The sequence below is a fragment of the Myotis daubentonii genome, chromosome 2 (genome assembly GCF_963259705.1).
Source record: "Myotis daubentonii chromosome 2, mMyoDau2.1, whole genome shotgun sequence".
Classification (NCBI taxonomy): Eukaryota; Metazoa; Chordata; class Mammalia; order Chiroptera; family Vespertilionidae; genus Myotis; species Myotis daubentonii.
The window spans coordinates 219,037,627-219,061,002 of NC_081841.1; the positions used below are offsets into that span (position 1 = coordinate 219,037,627).

The 23,376-nt window shown below is 45.8% G+C and overlaps 1 protein-coding gene across 3 annotated transcripts in view; it reads right to left on the reverse strand.

Annotated features, from left to right (window-relative positions):
• Positions 1–2,147: 2,147 nt before the first annotated feature.
• The window catches only part of NEIL3 (nei like DNA glycosylase 3), a 33,985-nt gene continuing 12,756 nt past the window's right edge, over positions 2,148–23,376 (reverse strand). For 2 of the 3 annotated variants that reach the window (XM_059685792.1, XM_059685794.1), the window contains 8 exons: positions 20,249–20,383; positions 19,517–19,730; positions 16,095–16,169; positions 13,456–13,622; positions 11,777–11,943; positions 9,343–9,754; positions 4,866–5,040; positions 2,148–2,600 (listed from right to left, as the gene is read on the reverse strand). In XM_059685792.1, the coding sequence (XP_059541775.1) occupies positions 2,439–2,600; positions 4,866–5,040; positions 9,343–9,754; positions 11,777–11,943; positions 13,456–13,622; positions 16,095–16,169; positions 19,517–19,730; positions 20,249–20,383 (1,507 nt within the window). In that variant the 3' untranslated portion in view covers positions 2,148–2,438. The remainder of the gene's footprint in view (positions 2,601–4,865; positions 5,041–9,342; positions 9,755–11,776; positions 11,944–13,455; positions 13,623–16,094; positions 16,170–19,516; positions 19,731–20,248; positions 20,384–23,376) is intronic. The other variant, XM_059685793.1, reaches the window with a different exon arrangement.

Genomic DNA, 23,376 nt, shown 5'->3' on the forward strand with positions numbered 1-23,376 from the left:
GATTTGGAGCGGATCCTGAACATTGTGAGCATGATGCAGTGGAGACTGGATTTGGTTTATTCCTCCATGGAGACTCGATGTTTTTGTCTCAGCAGGCAATTAATTGGGTTGGATTCAAATGGGGATTTTTCTTGGGTGCCAGATCTAATCTGGGTTTAATTCTTTTACCGTTAGCTGCTCTGTGTTCAGTCTGCCCCTCCCACATGTGTGTGACTCAGGGGTCAGTCCAGGACCCAGAACTTGGGGCTCCCCCTCTCAGAATGTCTCCTGAGATTTCCCTCTTTCCAGTGGCCCCATGTTGCCCCAAATGCCTGTTAGCTCTGCCGACCTGCGGGAGTGCGGGTTGTCTGCCAGAGCTGTGGCCAGCCTGCCTGACCCTGACTTGCTCCTAGGGCTAAAAACTAAAAAATGGAAAATCACCTCCAGCTGCTCCCTTTTCCACGCCTCGCACCCCTCCAGAACCCGCCTGCTTTTCTCCACATCCCAGTTTTGTTTTTTATTTTGTCCAGAGCCTGGACGTGGGTTCAGCTAGAGCTTACTCCACAATGGAAGCGGAAACCTCCTTGAGGTTTTGACATGACATTTTGTTAAAACTCAAAATTAAGTTTGGAAGAATGTCATTTCTAAACATCTATCCTCACCCTGGCTGGGCAGCTCAGGGGGTTAGAGCATCCTTCTGATACACCAGGGTTGCAGGTCTGATCTCCGGTCAGGGCACATACCAGAAGCAACCCATGAATGCATCATTAAGTTGAACAACTAGTTGATGTCTCTCTCTCTCTCTCAAAATAAAAAACAAAGAAATCCTTTATAAACAATGTCCTATTTTGTCTATCCATCTGGTTCTTCGAAGTTCCTCAGTAAAATTCTCTTCACATAAATCCTGCACATTTCTTATCAGAGAAGCACCTAGGCTTATCATATTGAAATTCATTGTTTCATTTGCCTATATTTCCTTGTAATCACTTTGCTGATTTTGGAGATGGGGTTTGTGGCAGCCATACTTGCAGCAGGCCCTTCTGCTCCTTGTCATGATCAATGGACAGTTTCATTCCAAAAGCACATGCTGAACGTCACATGGCTTCACCAAGACCGTCAACGGTCCGGTCTGGTTCCTGGTCTGCCCTGTAGAGTCGCTGCCCCCTTGAGATCTTTGGGTTAAGATCCCTGATCTCAGGTTGGTTCTCATTGTCTCTTCAGTGCAGAGTTCAAACATATAAGATAACTAGAGGCCTGATGCACGAAATTCATGCAAGGGGCTCAGCCCTCGCAGCCCAGCGGCCTCATGGCCTCGTGGCCCTGCCCACTGGTCGTTCCGGAAGGTTGTCCGGAAGGTCGTTCCGCTGTCTGGTCTAATTAGCATATTAGCTCTTTATTATATAGGATGAAACAGACTCTGTCTTGCTGGTAACCTCACATGCTGTTACCTTCAAGAGCTCTGCATGGACAATTTAGACAGAATGGAGAAGAGGTGCAAGCCATTTTCCATGCTGTTCTTTTTGTTTTTTTATTTTAAATAGATGGAACCACTCTGAATGGAAATTTCCCACAAATATGCAGAAATACCTTAAGACTGAGTTTTTCTTTTCTTTGGGATAAATAATCATCTAGTTACCTGAACTAAATGTGAAAAGTAATAAAAATAAAAAGGAGAGCTAATTTAAAACTAGAAACAAAATAGAGCTCATTATTGAGTTTTTGAAGTTGACTTATTTTTAAAAATTAATTAATAGATATTAAAATCAAGATCAGGAAAATTTAAGTTAACTTGTCTCCTAAAGCCATACAGACACTTTCTGTTCTCCCATGGTATTTTTACACTCTGAATAACCGCAGCTTTCCATGAAAACGCATTGGAAGTTAGGCAAATGTTTGGTATATCTCTAGCATCTAATAGGAACTTGTTTGTTGAATAAAATACAAAGTAAAAAAGAAAATACTATTTTCCATAAAGATCTCATTTCTTAAATGTTATTTAGAAAAACAAAAAGCACCTTTAATCGCATGAGTAGTGGTGACACCTGAGAAAATTATTCATTTCAGACAGAAGAGCTTAGTATTTTATTGTGCTGCCTAATCTCCTAAAAGAAATAATTTCTTCCCCAAAGAAGTTACAAGAGACCAATAGCATGCTAAAAATACTTTATTGTCATTAATAAACACATTAAATATACATAGTAAGCGTAATACACTGTGCATCTGATGGAACTCAAATAGCATTCATCAAGGTTAAAAAAAAAATACAGCCATAGAATGGAAAGATGAAACACACACAGAAAATGAACAGTTTTCAAATGTCGCATGGCTTTGCCATGCACCATAGACAGTCTACAACCTTTCTGATAAACTCCAGGGGAGGGACTGAACATGCGTGGTTTGGAGAGACGAGCTGCCAGATGTTCTGCCGAAGGAGAAATGCTAGCTCCCCGGAGTAGTGTTCACTCCCGGCCGGGTGCTGCCCACTGGAAGAAACTGCACTGTGTTTCTTTACCAAGAGGACACACGAAAAACTTCTTCCCGTTGTTAGGACCCATCTTCAACACTGTTCTCAGGATGGAGCGTTTGCCGTGGTTGCAGAACGGGAAGGAGAGGTCTGCCCACTACCAGGACAAACAGAGAGATAGAAGAGCATGGAGGGAAGTGAGAAGTAGCCAGGGGTTCGACCTGGGTGCCTTCGGTTAGTGCCATATTGCCTTCATTGCTGTGACTATCAATTTGATGTCGTAAAACCGACAGAAGTCATTCATTGTTACCATTGAAAAAGCCTATCTATATATATAAAAGCCGAATATGCTGTGTCCTCTTGCGAGTTCCACTGACTGGGAGTTCGATTGCTCACTATGACGTGTGCTGACCACCAGAGGGCGGCAAGGAATGAAGGGAGGCCCCAGTCAGCAACCAGCAGTTGGCAGCTGCTAGGAACCCTACCTGTGCATGAATTTCATACACTGGGCCTCTAGTCTCCTATAAGAAGCACCTCTTACAATTTTGCTTGGATCACACAGAAAATTGCCATAATTCAGAACTTTTATTTGTCTTGCTGTAAAGCAAACACCAATGTTCCTGCAGATCTATTTTAGTTACTGGTAAAACTATTAAGATCATCTGGTCAGTGTGGGTCAGTGGTTGAGCATTTACCTATGAACCAGGATGTCACGGTTTTGATTCTTTCAGGGCATATGCGTGAGTATTGGGCTTGATCCCCAGTAAGGGGCGTGCAGGAGGCAGCCGATTGATGGTTCTCATCATTGATGTTTCTATCTCTCTTTCCCTCTCCCTTCCTCTCTGAAATCTATAAAAATGTATTTAAAAACAAACACTATTAAGATCAGAGAATGTTCATGATTCTAATAGTAGACTTCCTTCGTCTCCTAAGCAAAGAATGAATCCAATACAGAATTACTCGAACTAATTTAGGCAGTTTCACTGTGCTACTCTTGTTCTTATTAAGTTTGGCCTCAAGATGGGTATCAAGCAGGCTGTGATATGATTAATATTGCTAATATTTCTCCATGACATCTATAAAAGCTTCCCAAGGAGCCAATTTGTGTGGTAGGAGGGAGTCAGTCTTGTGCTGGGGTTAAGATCTGAAATCATGATCAGATTTTCCCTGGGAACTTCCTTAAGAAGATCCTGCATGAAGACAGATACCTTCCCTCTCAACAAGGACAACCTGAACATTGTGCCCAGCTCAGGAACAGATCCGTTTTTCTCTTCTCTGTTATGCACTAGATCAGTGATGGCGAACCTATGACTTGCATGTCAGAGGTGACACGCGAACTCATTTTTTTGGTTTTTCTTTGTTAAATGGCATTTAAATATATAAAATAAATATCAAAAATATAAGTCTTTGTTTTACTATGGTTGCAAATATCAAAAAATTTCTATATGTGACACGGCACCAGAGTTAAGTTAGGGTTTTTCAAAATGCTGACACGCCGAGCTCAAAAGGTTCACCATCACTGCACCAGATGAAGCAGTTGAAAAGCATGTATAGTCAAACGCGAGAGTGACACTCAGCACAGTGGGATGCTCACACTCTGAGGAATGCAGAGTGAGAATGACCAGAAGGACCTGATTGTTGTTGTTGTTAATCCTCACCCGAGGATATTTTTTCCATTGATTTTCAGAGAGGGTGGAAGGGGAAGAGAGAGAAATGTGGGAGAAACACATTGACTGGTTGCCTCCTGAAAGCACCCCAACGGGATCAGGGATTGACCTGCAACCCAGGTAAGTGCCCTTGATCAGGAATTGAACCTGAGACTCTTCAGTGGTGCATGGGCCGACACTCTAACCACTGAACCATACTGGCCAGGCCCAGAAGGACCCAATTCTTGTCTCCCATCTCCCATTCATTTTCAGGGGCACATGCACAGATCAACGAGGTGTGAGGAATCGCCGACATCCGCACGGTTACTGTGCCATCACAACTGTTGGGTCAAGTGCGAGCAGTAGGAGTCGCTAAGTTCACTGTAAACCCAAGGCATGGCAATGGTTTTCCTATGTACGTCTACGCAGGGCACCTGAAGGTTTTGACAACAGCACCGCGATGAAGAAGAGCACATCTGTACCCTGAATTATTTAGCCACCTGGGAAAATTACTCAATGCCTTTCTATTTTTACAAACCAAGGGCAACACTTCTACACGGTGGTTACAAACAGGAGACACTCTACTAATACAAGAGCTATTATTTGATTAAATTTTTTGATGAACCTCCTTGAATTTTAATTCAGGCTTCAGATTTAATGACAACATGGCTATTTAAAATTTAAAGCTAAGACCTGAAAAGGATGGCTACGTGCTACATTTCAATGACTGCAGTATTCAACTACACCAGAGTAAGACTGATAAATCTCATACTTACTTCGAAAAACCCGCACTGCGCTTCCCTGGGAAGGGGACACGTGTAGAAGGGCCTGCCCTTGTTCTCACCGCCCTTGCTCACGACCCGGAGGACACAGAGGCGGTGGTGCTGACTGCAGCGAGGGACGGGAGCCAGGGGCGCACAAGCACCATCCGTCGTGTCCATCTGAGGTTCCCTGTAACGACAGGTGACAAAACAACTCCAGCACATGGTGCAAAGGGGATCACTCACAGCTCCTCACCCCGTAGAATACAAAGTAATTCTATCAAAATATGGACCCTGGTCAACTCCAGGTAATCACACAACTGCTAAGGCTAATTCTTGGTTTTCCCAGGTAAGTCTAACTTCCTTGCTAGGCCATCTGTGTGCCCACAGCAGGTCGTTTAAATATGTACGTAACGGCGCAGCTGCACGGCGATGCAATGCAGCCAGCTTCGCTAGTTTGCATCTGTGATGGTCGGTTCTCCTCGTACCCCACGTTAGTGCGACCCCTTTTATTTCCTCTAAAATACCCTCAGGCCCAGCTGCCCCCCCACCGGGTGAAGTGATGAGATGCAGTCTCATCTCATTGCTTTCTCACCACAGGCCAATGCTCAGCAGTGGCCCTGCCTCGTCAGGGAGTCGCTCCTTCCACTGCCCACTTACAGACGGCTTCCTCACTTCCCTGGGTCAAGGCCACTGTAGTAGCTGCAGCCGCGGCTCAGCGAGGAGCAGGCAGTGGGCGGAGCGGAAACGTGCCCGATTGAAGCGGGCCGGGATCCTGGTGCTGACCATGAGACTTACATAAAGTCCATTAAAGGACAGCACTTTATCGTAGACTGAGAGAACAGGCCCGGTGGCTCAGTGGTTGAGCGTTGACCTATGAACCAGGGGGGTCATGGTTTGAATCCCGGTCAGGGCACATGCCCGGGTTTTGGGTGCAGGAGGCAGCAGATCAATGATTCTCTCTCATCGTTGATGTTTCTGTCTCTCTCTTCCTCTCCCTTCCTTTTTGAAATCAATAAAAATCCTATATAATAAAAGGGTAATATGCAAATTGACCCTAATAGCAGAACGACTGGTCGCTATGATGTGCACTGACCACCAGAGGGCAGACGCTCAATGCAGGAGTTGCCCCCTGGTGATCAGTGCGCTCCCACAGAGGGAGCTCTGCTCAGCCAGAAGCCGGGCTGAAGGCTACAAGCGCGGTAGTGGTGGCAGGAGCCTTTCCTGTCTCCTAGTCAGTGCTAAGAATGTCCAACTGACAGCGTGGGGAGCGGGCCTAAGCCATCAGTCGGACATGCCCCGAGGTCTCCTGGGCTTCCAGAGGGATGTCTGACTGCCCGCTTAAGCTGGCAGGTGGACATCCCCGAGGGTCCCGGACTGCAAGAGGGCACAGGCCAGGCTGAGGGAACCCCCCCACTCCCCCCACCCCTGTGCACAAATTTTCATGCACCGGGCCTCTAGTATATATATGAATTTTTAAAAACTATATCTAGCAGTTATTCTTAATGGCTAAAACACTGGTCCCACTGTCTAATTTATAACCCAGGAGCTGGATAAAATTCAAGTGTATCTATGGACCGTTCTGAAAACAGGCCTCATCCACGTGTTGATGAGATCAGTAACTGAGAGATCAAAAGGCGGATTAGTTACCACACAATTACTAAAGAAAGCGGAGCTGGCTGCCAGGGCTCCAAGGGGACCACCTGCTCTGTGGGTACCATGTGGGGGGCTCCTGCTCGGCGTCCTGTCCGCAGACGAACACTGCAGCTGCCAGACAAGCGGGAAAATGAACTAAGTGGCAGCAATTTGCGATTTATTCCTGGGGAAGTGGCTGGGTGCGGGAGGGCTGCTGGGTAAATGCATCCCATCCCTTGGCACTTATTTTGCTGGCGGATCTGGACTGGTTTAGAGGCTCAGGCCTGGGGTTCTTTTTCCACACGTGCCCACGCCGCACCGTCTCCAAGCGAGGCCGTGAGCTGTGATTAATCACACCACCCGCCTGCTAATGGCTGAGGAAGAAATCACTGAAATTTAAGGTTCCATTAATGTTTTTGTAAGTCCCTAATTCGTTAGTGAAATTGTCTGAGATTTCCCCACAAAGCACCAAGGAAATAAAAATATGCCAGGATATTTCATCTCGGTACAGCAAATGCCACGATACTTTAAAATGATCACATCTGCTGCTTTTATGCTCAAAAAGGCTCCTTGAAAACGATTTTCCTACAGGACTGCTCCCAACTCAGACCCCGTCACCGGCTCCTTCGTGAACTTTCCATCATGAGCCGTGAACTAGGGTTAGGAAGAGAAGGTGGGGTGCTGATCGAGTTCACGCCTGGCCCCCACACTTTAGTTCAAGCGTCCATCATTTGAGAGAGTGATGGACGAAACGTAAGGCAGTCATTATACATGATTATAAACAAAACATTTTTAAAAGTCAGTCAGGGATGAATCATCGGGATTCACTGATGGTAAATTTAGAGTTGGGATGGGAAACTTGAGACAGAAGCATCTACGGACCAAAACTGTCTCAGAAATCGGTTAGGCTTTAAGGATTCCCAGAGGCTGGTCTAGGACAGTGATGGCGAACCTATGACACGCGTGTCAGAGGTGACACGCGAACTCATTTTTTTGGTTGATTTTTCTTTGTTAAATGGCATTTAAATATATAAAATAAATATCAAAAATATAAGTCTTTGTTTTACTATGGTTGCAAATATCAAAAAATGTCTATATGTGACAAGGCACCAGAGTTAAGTTAGGGTTTTTCAAAATGCTGACACGCTGAGCTCAAAAGGTTCACCATCACTGGCCTAGGAGCATATGCCACGTGGTCCCTCATCTTGCGGCCCACAAGAGTAATCGGTGCATCAGCCCAGAGCTCACCAGACACCTAGCAGCTCACCAGACACCCAGCAGCTCACCAGACGCCTAGCAGCTCACCAGACACCTAGCAGCCAGACCCCTCTGAGGTCACCGGAGACCCCGCCCATGCTGACTCTCTCTGCTCCGCCCCCATTGGCGAGATGGGCTGCATGGGAAGAGGACTCTTTGCGGTCACTGCATTTGAAATCTAATGAACAAAAGAAACTGAAACACAAAATAGGACCAGAGGTGCGGGTGCATGGAGCAGACTGACAGATCTCAGAGGGGAGGGTGGAGGGGACTGCAAGAGATTAACCAAAGATCATACGTGCATATATGCGCAGCCCATGGACACAGACAATAGTGGAGGGAAGGCCTAGGGTGGGGTGAGAGCTAGGTGGAGGGAAGCAAAACGGGGGGAAATGTAAGACTGTCAATCATTTTTAACATGCTGCCTATAGAGCCTTTCTTTCTGAAGGAAAACCTCCCCGACCAACAGCTTAGGGAAGAAAACTGTGGCGCTGTCCCTCTGAAGGAGGCTGACGTCAGGGTGGGCCAGCTGGGAAGCCCGGATGAAGGACTAACAGGGAGGGAAGGTGTGGACAGACAGCACCAGCAGCTGCCATAATCACCAAAGAGCAAGAGGTGACGCTGTCCTTAAACTTCCGTGTCTCAGCGACACCCACCGGGCCTTCTCCCGGGGGCACTGGCGGTCCACAGCACGCCTGCTGGGCAGTATTTGCCAGCTGGACGTGCAGCTCTCTCACTGCAGACACATGTGCTCTTTGGGCCTTTGTGGTGGAAACAAAAACCACCATCCCACAGGGCTGAGGCGCAGCCACTGTCTCCAGCAGAAACGTCACTAAAAAACCTCAGCTCTCTCTCTTTAGAATAGAAGACACTCACTAACCTGCTGCAAATGGTAGCCTCCCTTTTAGAAAAGCTTTCTTTCGTTGGAAGGAAATAAAATAAAAATGCTAACAGTGGTGACTGATAGCAGGTAAGATCATGGGTGTTTTAAATATTTTTCTTTATGTCCTTTCCAAAGGTTCTGTATTGAGCACATCCATGGTGACAGGCAGAAAAGGGTAACTTGTTACCGATGTGGGGGACTCTGTCTTTCATTCCCTTCCCTCCCTTACATTATAAACGGGAAAAGGAAGAAGCACGTGACTGCCCTCGTCTCCCAGATGTGACTTACAGACCACGGACCTCTCAGCGTCCTTCGTGTAGATGACTTTGACGGCATTGATATAAAAATGAGAAGCAAAAAGTTGTTGTAATTATGTAGAAAGAAAGAAAGAAAGAAACAAACAAACAAAGGAAGAAAGAGATTTTTCCAGAAGATGAACCTGACAAAACTGCTTTCTACAGTGGCCAATTAGACCCTGGATTTTTAAAACGTGAACATTTTATGTATAAAATGCAATTCAAGTGACTTTATCTACATCGATAGCAACAGCAAATTCAGCCCTAAGTCAAAACCCACCCCAGGGACTCAGTTTGAAAAATTGCTATTAAACTGGTGCTTGTGATCACTTAAAAAAAAAAAAAAAAAAGCACACATACATACAAAAAATAAAAAAAACTTAATGCAAATGCCTTCGACATCAAGGTGGAAGCATCACACCTGTTAGAAAGCCCAGGGCTGGGACTTCCGGAGCCTGGCGATGAGCAGTGGGCCGTTTTCTGTCTCTTGCAGGCGGGACTCCATAATCTGGACACGGTGGGGGGTAGGCTTGTTGTGTTGGGTGGCTGAGCTGCACTGCTGGCTCTCTCCTCAGAGGGGCGAGGCGTGTCACTGAGACAAAAGTTAGTGGGAAGAGGGCTTTGAAATTCCCCATCTAGAATCCCGTGTGGGCCTTTCTTTCTTCCCGGTGGCCTGGATTTATTGCTGAAATCGGTCAAGACCAGGGTTGTCGTTCCAAAGGCAGTTTTCCTGTTGATCTTCACTTCTGAGCTTGGCTTCCCAAAGCCATTGCAGGGGTACCTCACCACGTCGCTCAAGGCAGCGGAGTTTTCCTCGTTCTCGAGCCTGGAATCTGGAAGGAGAGCAGAAATTCTGCAGTGTGCCTGTCGATGTAATATTGAGTATTGGAAACATGGTTTTATTTGACGAAAACATTCAGTTCACGTATTACGGTGAACTAATATGTAGAACTAATAACACGAAGTGAGCTTGGGCAATGCATAATCAATCTCCTGCTAGGAAAGGGAGCATGACATGCAACAACGCTTTAACAACGCCGAGGGACCCAGGCCCGGGTTTCACAAGACTTTCCCCTGCTTCCTATGGCGGTGAGGCAGCTACATCGGGGGTGGGGAGCCTTTTTCCTGCCAAGGGCCATGTGGATATTTATAACATCACTAGAGGCCCGGGGCACAAAAATTTGTGCACTCAGGGAGGTCCCTCAGCCCGGCCTGTGCCCTCTCGCAGTCTGGGACCCCTTGGGGGATGTCCACCTGCTGGCTTAGGCCTGCTCCCCAGGGGATCGGGCCTAAGCTGGCAGTCAGACATCCCTCTGGCATCCCGGCAGCCCTCGGGGGATGTCCACTTGCCAGCGGGGAGCAGGCCTAAGCTGCAGTCGGACATCCTTAGTGCTGCTGAGGAGGCGGGAGAGGCTCCCACCACCACCACTCTGCTGGCAGCCATCAGCCTGGCTTGTGGCTGAGCAGAGCTCTCTCTGTGGGAGCACACTGACCACCAGGGGGCAGCTCCTGCATTGAGCGTCTGCCCCCTGGTGGTCAGTGTGTGTCATAGTGACCAGTCATTCCCAGTCGTTCTGCTGTTAGGGTCAGTTTGCATATTACCCTTTTATTATGTAGGATTTGCGGGCCACACAAAATTATCCACTTAAAAATCAGCCTGTTCTATTTGGCCAAACATTGAAGGAACTCACCCCCAATACAGTGGCAGAGCCAGACCCAGTGATTTCCCCACCCCTGCTCTGAAGGTTCTTCAGCTCTCACTTTGGTTACCATCAGGCAGGGGTAACTGAGAGGTGGTGTGACTAAGAGCTTCAGAGCCAGCAGCTAGAGGCTGCGTCCGGGGGGGTCAGGAATGTTTCGGGGAATGACAAGACAAAGTGGAAGGCTCATTAAAAATAAGACGAATTACAGAGATTTAACATTTATCCCAAATGTTTCAACCCAGCATCCTCAGGTTGTGGAATCTGTACTGTAAGGCATTCTCGATTGCAGTTAAGATGGATGTCTGTCATACTCAGAAAACAAACAAACAGGAAAACAGCCGGATGCGTGAAGGCAGTAAAGGTGGAAACCCAAGGCTGGCTTTCTGAGGGCTCCCAGCTGAGGGACGCGGGAGGGACAGGCAGACACAGGAGCGATGCGGTCCCTTTGTCCCTTCTGCTCTGTGCGAGGGGCACCGTGGCCCTTCCTTCCGCCCAGAGAACAAACCGCCATCCGACAGCTAACACAATGCGGGGTCTCCAAGTCAAGAACGAACTTTCTCATCTCTAATTGAAGAAGGAAAGAACACTCTGAGAATACAATAGAGGCCAGAGGCCGCATCCATGCCAAGGTTCTTAATCACCGGTTTCCTTGAGGTTCTGCATCCTCCAAATTGTGAACCACAAAGCGTTATTCTGTGGGATTTCAATGGAATCAGCACAATTGTCTGGGTAAGGACTTTAATAACAAGGGGCGGGCAGCCTAAAGAAGAGAGGAAAAATGCGGCTCTTTTCTATTCCACCTGCAAAGATATTCTTACAGGGACCCTCCCTCCCCATTGACGAAACCTTGGGACTGAATGACAGACTGCAGAGTTGCTGAAATCTGCATAAAACAGAGCTTTCCTGAATAATTCATCAGGACCCCAGAGCGCAGATGCGAGCCTGTCAGTTCCTGAGACACGCAGGCGCACACTTTTTTAGCAGAAGAGTTTTGTGTTTTCCCTCCCGCCCCCCAGAATGTCAGCGTGGGGTACATGCAGCGGAGTGTCGCCCTGGTTAAGAGACATCGAGCTAGAACAAGGTACGCCCCTGACCTGGTGTAATGAAAGGTCTGTGAGAAGGAACACATTCCAAGTCCACGTTCATGCTTACCCGCAGGCCTGGGCGCCAGGCAAGCGTCGCAGGCCTGGGCAGAAGGCATGTTTATCAGGGTGCAGACCCCACACGCCCAGGCCTCTTCCCACTTCCTGGCCACGTGGTCCCCAAGGTGGTCCCGATGGGGCTTCGGGCCGACGGCAGTGTTTCTCGTGGGCGGCCTGCTGCGGAGAATTTTTATAGCTGACCATGAACCCTGCCATTACTGCCTTGTTCTTATACATTCCGGGTGTTTGGGGATCTATTACAGAACCATGAATATACCCAAATACCGTAGGTTTACTATTGCAAACTATCTCAAGAAAATGTCTTCACTTGGGCCCTGTGACTGCTGTGCAAGACAGAAATACCACATAAAAGATTTTATTCAGGATCAAGGAGTCGTGGTTTTGTTGCTGTTTTTTTATACCAACTAAAAATATTTGATATACCCCCAGGAAGCATTTCTCAAATAATGTTTTAACTAAGAGGTTCTCTTCCCAAAGCAAAACTAAAATATCTTTTTTCAGACAAATCAGGGGAGAGGAAGAGTCACATGGACTTTAGGATATTGGAAGTGAAATAGAGTTTGGCTCAGTGGATAGAGCGTCGGCCTGCGAATTGAAGGGTTTCGGGTTTGATTCCAGTCAAGAGCACATGCCTGGGTTGTGGGCTCGATCCCCAGTGTGGGGCATGTAGGATGCAGCCTGTCAGTGATTCTCTCTCATCATTGATGTTTCTCTCTCTCTCCCTCTCCCTTTCTCTCTGAAATCAATGAAAATATATTTTTTAAAAATGTGAAATAAAGTTTTACATTTTCTTCAGGTGCTTCTGGAATTCTCCACAGAAGCTACTAAGGCCTGTGCCAATGGGCTGGTCTGTAATGATGACAAGAATCTCCAGCCTCCTGTTATTTCACTGTGGTCCACCCGTCAGGGGAGGGGCTGTGGAGGTCAGGTGACCGATGGCGTTTTAGTTCCAGGTCATCCCCCAGTGGGCTCCTGGGCCCCATCTGTGGTTACTTCCCCTGTTCCCGAAAGCATCACTGCAACAGACAGACTCAGCTACCGGCTACCGGCAAAATCACCAGTCCGCTGTTTCCCCAATAAGACAGACATTTTGTAAAGAGAGCTCGTTCATGTTTTATGTCATTTCTAAATAAAGCGAGACGTTTGAAGATCGTCCTTCCAGTTATTGACATATCTACACCTCCTCCTAATCACGTTGCAAACAAGACTGCAGCCAAAGGGACTTGCCACTCAATCAGAAGTGGTCCGAAAGTCCCCCGTGGCTCCTCCTGGTTCTTCATGATGTTATTTACTGTTTCCTTTCTAATTTTTTTTTTAATTTTTAAATATATTTTTATTGATTTCAGAGAGGAAGGCAGAGGGAGAGACAGAAACATCAATGGTGTGAGAGAATCATGGATCAGCTGCCTCCTGCACGACCCCCCACTGGAGATCGAGCCCACAACCTGGGCATGTGCCCTGACCGGGAATTAAACCATAACCTCCTGGTTCATAGGTTGTCGCTCAACCACTGAGCCATGCTGGCCGGGCACTATTTCCTTCCAAGGTTCAAACACTTCTGAGTTAGGCCTTCTTATTAACAGCCTGAGAGCTATTCTGTGGTGGTTCCCTTATGAATGGCCTCTTATGAAAGTGGGGCCACTGCTACCCCCTGACCAGGCATCTCACCCTCTGTCGGCACGGCGAGCATCTTGGCTCTGGCAGCGAGGACAGAAGTATGTCATTCTGCTGTTCTCTCCCAAGCGACACACCGTTATTCTGCTGCGGCACCGACCGCAGTGAGGGCGCCCGTAAACCTTATAGTGTTTGGAGACAGCAAGTCCTGCTTTACGGCACTAAAACCAAACAAAGGAGCAACATTACAACGTTATCCACAAAACAGTGTTGCTAAGGAGCCAAAGACAAGTTCTTGAAAGCCATTTCTGAAAATAACTTTTTTAAAAAATGTACGCTTGTATATACTAGTATGTCTGGATAATCTTTGCTTTCATCTGAGAAAAAGATACTGGCAAGACTCAGCAATATTTGTTTAATAAGATTTCCTGTGACATAATTAAGTAATTATTTTATTACTTATTAGTATTCAAAATTGTTCTTTGAATAGCTTTACCCTCTTATCTAAATGGGATATAAGAGTTCCGTAATTCAAAATGTCTTTCATGCTGTTAAGGTTTTAAAAAATTAAACGTAATTATGTAGTTAAAAGAAAAAGAGTAGATTAGCGTTAAATCCGATTATTTTGGGAACACGGAAGCTGTCCACTTTGTTTCAACTGCCAACAGAGAATTTAACAAGACCATCTTCTTGGTTGATCTGACAAAGGAGAGTTTTCAGTTTTTAATCCTCGATTCACTTAAAAAGAAAATAAAAATTCAAATGCCATCCTAGCAGAGAACAGGTTCCATTTTGGTATAAATTCTATTTCAAAAGACATTTGAGATTCTCTGTCACAGTTTTATTCTGCTCACGTATGTTTAAGGCTCCCACAGAAAGAATATTTTGGGTTTACATCAGCAGTGTGAAATTTCAAAAGCCCAGAAATATGGCTCACCATATATAAGCTGAAAATTACACACACATTACATTAATTTAAGCAAAGTACTGAAATACCCAACTTAATCTGGGTAGAAAATGGGTAGCTGTCTATAATTATACTAAAGGCCTGGTGCACGAATTCATGCATGGGTGGGGTCCCTAGGGGTGGCCTACAGAGATCAGACCCCAGATTGTGCCCCCAGCCTCAAAGCCCCAGCTCCAGCCTCCAGCCTCTCAGGCCTGCAGCCCCACTTTGGCCTGGCCCTGCCCCCTCACCTGCTCCACCATCCTGCCTGTGGGGCGATCGATCAGTGCCGGGCACTCCACCCGGCTCCCTCAGGGCCTGGGAGCTGGGCAGCAGCCCCAACCCCCACCGCCGCCACTGGTCGCAGTCTGCGGGGCGATTGGATCCCCACTTGCACCCGCCTTGGCCTGGCACCGCCCACTCACCTGCACCACCATCCCACCACAGTCCCCCTGTAGTTGGGGCCCCTCGGGGCCGGCAGCACCTCCACTGCAACCTGCTGCCAGCACTGCGTTGCCAACGCCCACCATGTTTCGTGCCGCCCCCTGGTGGTCAGTGCATGTCATAGTGAGTGGTCGAACTCCGGGTCTCCCAGTTGAACTCCTGGTCGAATGACCACCCGAGGAGATAATTTGCATATTAGGCTTTTATGATATAGGGTTACCTTGGAAGAATAAGTGAGAATATATAATACTAGAGGCCCCATGCACAGAATCCATGCACGGGTGGGGTCTCTAGGCCTGGTTGGCAATTAGGGCCCATTGGGGCTGTCTGGCCCAGTCCCGATCAGGGTCAGGCTGGCCAGGGCCTGCTGGCTGTCGGAAAGGGCTGAAGGGACAGGGGGAAGGACAGGGGGAGGGAACCACAGGAGGCTGGCTGGCCATGGAAGGTTGGCTGTGGGAGAGCACTGACTACCAGGGCGCAGCTCCTGCATTGAGCATCTGCCTCCTGGTGGTCAGTATGCGTCATGGTGACTGGTCGACTGGTCGTTCTGGTTGTTCGGTCATAACTGTCGCTTAGGCATTTATATATATATATATTTATAGATTAAAACAACCATCAAGGCAGTATGTAAAGCAAGAGGTTCATTAATAAGTTAGGCCAATTAATGAAGAATTCCATAACACCAGCCTTTCTGAACATAGTAAAAGTAGAAATTTGGAATACAGAAAACGGACTGTGGAGAAAAAGTATCTGTGATGCTTTGTTAAAAAGATAAAATGTGTTTGTTGAACTCTCTCTATATGTATATATGTATATATGCATAACTACAACTCACAGAATTTATAGTTTAGCAGGTATTTATTTCATTCTCAAAACAGTCTTTGTGGTAGATTCCGATGGTCCCATTTTACAAATATAAAGCTAACCTTAAAGTCATATAAATAATCTCAACCACACAAGCAGTAGTGGCAAAACCTGACTGAACTGAGGGCTGTTTAAAGAAATTAAGTCTCTCCAGGCTTCCTATGTTTTACTCTATGTGCCCACAATAGAACAGGAGTTCACGTCAAATGCTAACATAGTTGTTCCCCAACATAGTATAAAGATACTTTAATTATAGTTGGATAAGTTTGGACTGACCTGTGACCTAAAATTTTAAGATGTTAACTAGGCCCCTAACAGGACACTCGCCACTACTTCCATACTCTGACCACTAGGTGGCTATATACTGCCTTAACATTCCCGGTAGAACTGAAAGGGAAAACATTGACATTTTCCATAATTAAAAAAACCTTGGTCTTACCCTGTAGAAAAGAAGGCTGAAGTCACGTGTCATTTTCACTAGGTGTTGGATCTGTTCCTCTGTTAACTGACAAACCTAAAAATAGAAAAACGACTGAGGATAGTTTCATAATTTGCTCACGATAGAAAAACGATATGACTCAACAGTTCTAGATAACCGTAGACTTAAAATACATCCCCACATTCTAGAACTCTGTCTCATATATTTTTATTGATTTCAGAGAGGAAGGGAGAGGGAGAGAGAGATAGAAACATCGATGAGAGAGAATCACTGATTGGTTGCCTCCTGCACACCCCAACACTAGGATCGAGCCCTCAACCTGGGCATGTGCCCTGACCAGGAATAGAACCGTGACCTCCTGGTTCAAAGGTCGATGCTCAACCACTGAGCCATGCCAGCCGGGCAATAGTAGTTTTATTTGTAATGCTAGTAACTACAAATTTTAAAAATTCCTACTTAAGTTCTAATTTGAGTTCTAATTCAAGTGTCTATTGAATCCATCTTCTGTATAAGATGTCGTCAAAGTCCCAGCACGGACTGTCAGCCCCTTAAAAAGTCTTGCTGGGTTTGCAAAAAGAGAGAGAAAAAGAAAAGGAGGAAAAAAAAGGGCACAGAAGTAGGTGACCACCAAGGTCACTACCAAGCTTTAAGAAGGTATGAATTTATATACATGCATTAATATCAAAGGACTTGTTAGCACATGGAAGAACTCAGGCACAGACCGCCCTGCAGAATTCCTCTGTGACATGGCCTGGCATAAAGCCGTGTCCCCCTCACAGGATTAACTATCACGTGGCACATGTGGTTTCCATGGTAATTTCAGAAGAAAAACTGTCTGATGACTTATCCTGTGGCACATGTATGAATGTATCCATGTCTATAAACAATAGAAACTAATTTATCTATGACTGTAAAATCTAAAGCCCTCTAATCAACAAAATCATTCTAAAAAAGCATCATATACATTTTCAATTATTTACTTAAAGTTTAGAACGTAGGCACTTCCAGAGTTCATCTTTTTCTGACTATATCTCATGTACTATATTCGGTTACACCTTGAAATGTTAAACTGCTTTTTCAATAATTATGCATGTGCTTTTATAGGGCTAATAGCTAAGCTTCAGAAATGCCATTAATTTTTAAGCCCTCAGACATCATGGGCCAATGATCTTTTACCAGATGAATGGCTGGTTTGAGTGTACAGATAAAAAAGTAAATACTTAATTTATCATCGATGATAAGGATAGTCAAAGTAGCGATATTCTGGGTTTGGTCTTGTTTTTCAGAGACATTTCCATAGAGGTGTAGGTGACTGTAAAAAGCCTGTTGTTGAATTGTGTCATTATTCCCAATGAAAATGTCCTTGTGTGTGGATTAAAAAAAAAAAAAAAAGCAAGCAGAACCAAGCCTAGAACTATTAACTGGTTTCTTTTAAAATTTATTTCCTACTGATTTGGATTTCATGAAGACTGTCCAGGAAATAATTACACAAAATAAAACAGTATCTTCGGAGTCATGTGAAACAAAGGAAGAAAAAGACTTAGTAATAGGGACTACTTGGGTCTGGCTAAAAGTCCTACTGATTTCTTTTTTGGAAACTAAAATATATGTATCCCTCCACCCGGCTTAAGTTCTAACCTCTCCGACCTTCTCACAACTTTGTCCTGCTAATCACCCTTCTCTTTTCAATTTTAATGTCTCCTACTCAACCAATATTTTTCTCTCAACATAAAAATAAGTTCATGTCTCTCCAGGTGAAGAACAAGAAAACAACAATAAAACCCAGTCCCTGTCCTGGCATCTTCCTCAAGAAGCCCAGCATGTTCCCTTTATTCAGCTATTTTAACAAGTGCCCCACATTATGGTCTGTTTTTCCCTAGTCCCTCACTCTTTAGTCTCTGCTACTTGACTTCCATTCTTACCATTCCATTAAAACTGCCTGTTCTAATATATGGGAAACACGAGCCTGGCTGGTGTGGTTCAGTGGTTGAGTGTCAACAATGAACCAGGGGGTCACAGTTTGATTCACAATCAGGGCACATGCCCGGGTTGCAGGCTTGATCCCCAGTGTGGGGCATGCAGGAGGCAGCTGATCAATGATTCTCATCATTGATGTTTCTATCTCTCTCTCCCTCTCCCCTCCTCTTTGAAATCAGTAAATATAATTTAATATTCCAGATACAAAAAGAAAGTTGTGAGCTGACTTCACTCATACAGTTGACAAATCTTTCTTTAATGCCAACAGTGTACCAGACGGTGTATTCTACATGCTTGGGTACACCTTGAACAGAGACACACCTTCCACCTAAGAGACTGCATTCTAGCAGAGAGAGAGTTTAAACAGTAAAAATAACAAGTAAAGATCAGATGATGTTTGAACATGATCAAAATGGTATGAAGAAAATAAAAAGCAAAGCAAGTTAGGGAAGTCTGGGAGTATGAATTGGGAGAAGGGGATGCAACAGTGATTTTATTTTATTTATTTTATATAACTAGAGGCCCAGAGCACAAAATTCATGAACCCTCTCCAATCCCAGACCCATTGGGGGATGTCTGACTGCCAGTTTAGGCCCAATTGCCTGGCCGCCCCTAACTGCCCCCACCCCTGCCGGCCTGATGATCCCTCACTGGCTCTGCATGCCGGCCTGATTGCCCCTAACTGCCCCCACCCCCGCCAGTCAGGTCACCCCTAACTTCCCCCCTGCTGCCGGCCAGGTCGCCCCCAACTGCCCACTCCCTGCTGAACTGGTCGCTCCTAACACCCTCCCCCTAGCCTGGTCACCCCTTACTGCCCCCCCGCTGGCCTGGTCGCCCCTAACTTCCCTCCACTGCCAGCCTGGTCACCCCCAATTGAACCCCGCCACTGGCGTGGTCGCCCCTAACTACCCCCTCCGCCGGCCTGGTTGCCTCTTTCTGGCCCAAGTGCCGCCCCTGTTGGCCTGGTCACCCCACACAGCCTGCTGTTCAGTCGTTTGGTCGTCCCTCACTAACCCCCCTGCCAGCCTGGTCATAGGCAGCCATCTTTGTGAGGGTGTGAGGGTTAATTTGCATATTACCTCTTTATTATATAGGATTTTTTTTTTTTAAATCCTCATCTGAGGATATTTTTCCATTGATTTTTAGAGAGAGTGGAAGAGAGAGGGAACAACAGAAAGAAACATCGATTGGTTGCCTCCACAGTACATGCCCTTGACCGGAATCGAACCCAGGACCCTTAGGTCCACAGGCAGACACTCTGTCCACTGAGCAACACCAGCTGGGCACAACAGCAATTCTAAATGGTGTGGTCAGGTTGGTCTCATTGAGAGGTTGACATGAGATCTGTTTGGGGAGAATGTTACCACACTACACATGGAAGTGTTCTATGCTGGTTTTTAAGTGTTTAAACACACAGACAGCATTTTAAAAACCCCGTAACCTACTCTAACCGCTGGGTGGAGGCCACTGTCAAAGAGAGCTTCGTTTTTGATGATGTTGCCGACCCCAGGCAGCACTCGCTGATCCATTAACACGTCACAGAGCATCCGTCCCTGCTGCTTGCGCACTTCCCTTTCGGCTCGTGAGAAATTAAATTTAGGTGAACACACATCCAATTCTTCCATCATTCTTATCCTCTGTTGGCTTTCCGTTGAGTCTCTGTAGGAAGGAATGAAAGACACATTCACCGTAAGTCTGGTTACAACTTCACAGTCTCATTTAAAATGAGCTTGGATAGAAATAACACTTCATGTTAATTGCGATATAAGTTATATAGCCAAGCAATGAAGAACCTAACAAACTATATTATTTGAAGGCTCTTTTAATATGAGGTATTGTCTAGCTGGTGTGGCTCAGTGGTTGAGCGCCAAACTATGAACCAGGAGGTCACGGTTCGATTCCCGGTCAGGGCACATGCTCGGGTTGTGGGCTCCATCCCCAGGAGGGGGCATGTAGGAGGTATCCGATCAATGATTCTCTCTCATCATTAATGTTCCTATCTCTTGCTACCTCTCCATTCCTCTCTGAAATCAACAAAAATATGTAAAAATAAAATAAAAATGAGGTTTTATCAATTACAAAACATTTTTTAAAAATTCATTTATTTCCACATGTGACCAACTGTAGACCCAACCTTTAGAGTTTCTTAGCTGGAGGACTTTTATTTTATTCTTCACCTGAGTTCTACCGATGAGTCAAAGAAACAAATCAAATCCTTGCTGAGTTGTACTTCCAACACAGGAGAAATTCCATTTTTATTTTTATACTCAAGTGGATTAATCCTGACGTAGCCTTTCATTCCAAAATGGATCCTGAAACAAAATCAAACCCATTTGTGAGCGGCAGGAAGTATATCATCTGTCCAATGTGTGTTCCTTCTCTTCACTTTCTGGATTATAAGCAAACAAATGTTAGTCAGGCCGGTACCCTGAATGGGCCAACGGCGGTAGCTGACATTTTCCGTTACGGCTTTGTACCTTCATAAAAACTACAAGATGTGACAATCCGGTTTTCCACCCACAAATCAAATACATTCTTAGAGAAAGAATAAGGCCCCGAAAATAAGCCCAAGAAAACCTAGCCGGTTCTACTTCTTGTGAGATGAAACGTTTTTTATTCACGGAAGAGTCTAGCATCTCTCAGCGTTTGCTCAGATTCAATGGCTGGGGACGAGATGAGGCTACATTTAAATTGCCTCCAGTTTGTGTTTTTATAAATTCTACAAAACCACTAACATTCAAAGTCCTTATTTCTAGCCACAGCGGCTTGGAAATGTCTACCCACTCCAAAAAGATATCTACAGTTTGAGACACATTTTTTTGCTCCCCCCGCCCCCTTTTGGGATACACAATGAAACGATGTTCTGCAAAATCTTAAACATTAACAAAAAAAAAAAAGACAGGTCAAAACGATACTGTCGTCAATTCTCCTACCTTTACACATATTGGGAAGGGGGGATTTATAAATATTTACGGTTAACTTGAAAGCCACAATGTGGTGATAAAAAATTCATAACCTTTCAGTTTTTATAGGATTGATTAGCATGTCCCGTAAAAAAAAAAAAAAAAAAAGAAAAAAAAAAAGGCAAGTGGCTTTGTGAGACCTCTGCTGATGAAGATCAAAAACCATTCTCAAGATGAAATACGGTGTTCTGCCTTTCACATCCTTCTCCTTATAGCTCCGCTGAGTTAATAAATAGAGCTCTTTTGGCAGCAAATGTTACCGCTCTGTGCTTCTAATTCCAAAGCTCTGTGTTATAGTCTGGTCCAAGGTTAACCAGGCTAACTTTAAGAATGCGGGCTTTAAACTCTGTGTGCCCTACGATCAATCATAAGTGCATTTTACATGCCCATAGCTCCTGACAGGAAAAATGGGTGGCTGTAAGTACTCCATGATTTAGTTTATGGAGGCTCGACCCGGCGAAAGGTGTGCACTGCCGTGCCCAGGAGCCGTCGCGCCTGAAGTCTGCTCCGCGGCATGGCTCGTAAAGTGGATTCTAAATCACTTTCTATAATGAAGCTGCAGCCACATAAAAAAATCTCAAGGGTTAAGATGCCATTCAAATGCTGGAGTTGCCCCAACAAGAACGCTGAATCCAATGAGTGTGTCTTTTCTTGGTCTTCTAAATAAATCTATTCAATTTAGGGGAAACTATGCCTGGAATAACTATGTTTTATCTTTTTTTATTAAATAGTTAAATGCTGTGATAACTGAAACCCGATAAACCAACAGATTTTGTGTTTATTGTTCAGTACCTTTTAACGTAAACTGAGAAAAGTCTGTACCATGAAAACGTGCCAGGCACAGTAAACACCTAAACTGTGGTAACAATGGCCACACTTACTGATCTTTCATAGGCCAGGACACAGGCTCATACTACATTTACATTCAAGTGTTAGATTTGCTTTTCAAGATTCCTCACTGTGCCCTAGCTGCTTTGGCTCAGTGGACAGAGCGTCAACCTGCAGACTGAAGGGTCCCAGGGTTCGATTCTGGCCAAGGGCACATGTTGGGGTTGCAGGCTCGATCCCCAGTGTGGAGTGTACAGGAGGCAGCTGATCAATGATTCTCTCTCACCACTGATGTTTCTATCTCCCTTTCCCTTCCTCTCTGAAATATATATATATATGAAGCCTGATGCAAAAATTCGTGCAAGGGGCTTGGCCCTCGCAGCCCTGGCTTTGTCCAGAAGGTTGTCTGGAAGGTCATCTGGAAGGACGTCTGGAAGGTCATTTGGCTGTCTGGTCTAATTAGCATATTACGCTTTTATTTATATATATAGAGAGAGAGTTCTCATTGTAACATCCTAGTTTAGGAAAATTGTATTGGAACCTTATTCCTACCTGTTGATGCTCTCAAGCGCCCTCCACCCCCAGGCCAGCTGGCTACCTGAGCTCACTCACTGTGCACGTGACGCCTGGCAACAGGGGCACTGGGCCCGGCCTGGCGTGGCCTCTGTCCCCTCTGCAGACACAGCTGGCTCAGGAAGGGACACCTGTGTCTACTGGTCCCGTCGGTACCCGAGCCGGGGCCCTCGGAGCGCTCCTGATGAACTGACGGATTTGGGGCACAGAGAGATCCGCTTCTTTTTAGTTTTGAGAGATCTGCGCTGTCGATGGAAATTTTCCCATCTTGGACAGACGGGGCCGCGGGAGGCCTGGCTGCAGAAAGGAACCCGCGGCAGGTGTCGGGGAGGGCCAGCCACGAGCTGCGGAGTCTTCTAGGCATTTAGCCTCTGCTCCAGGTTCGCCCTGAAGCCGGGCTCATCCTCTTCGGGGGGTCACACGACACCCCAGACTCTTACAACACGCCACTACTGCACTTGGCTGAGTTGGGCATCCGTCACTTGCAACCAAGATTCTAATATAAAATTTATGTCCAAATTACATTCCCTCTAGTTAGAAACAACTTCCTAAAACAGACCAATAAATAAGACCTGGTCCTATTTGAAATGTGAGCCGCATGCTTGCCGGGACCTCTCTCTGCATACCCTGGCGCGGCACGGAGGACACTCACAAGGACACTGCCACAGGCCCACGCTGATGGCCGCTGCGCACTGCTACTAAGGCAGCTGCTCGTGAAAGCTACCAAGTGGGCACACCTGTTCTACGTGTAATAAAGAGTATAAAATAGCTGAATATACTGATTGTAGTTTATGCTAGCAATTTTAAAAAAGAGGTTATAAAGTGATATGGTCTTTTAGGGGAGGGTTGGGGGGTAAGAGGTCAACTGAAGGACTTGTATGCATGCATATAAGCACAACCAATAGATTCAAGACACTGGGGGGGGGGGGAGCGGTTAGGGA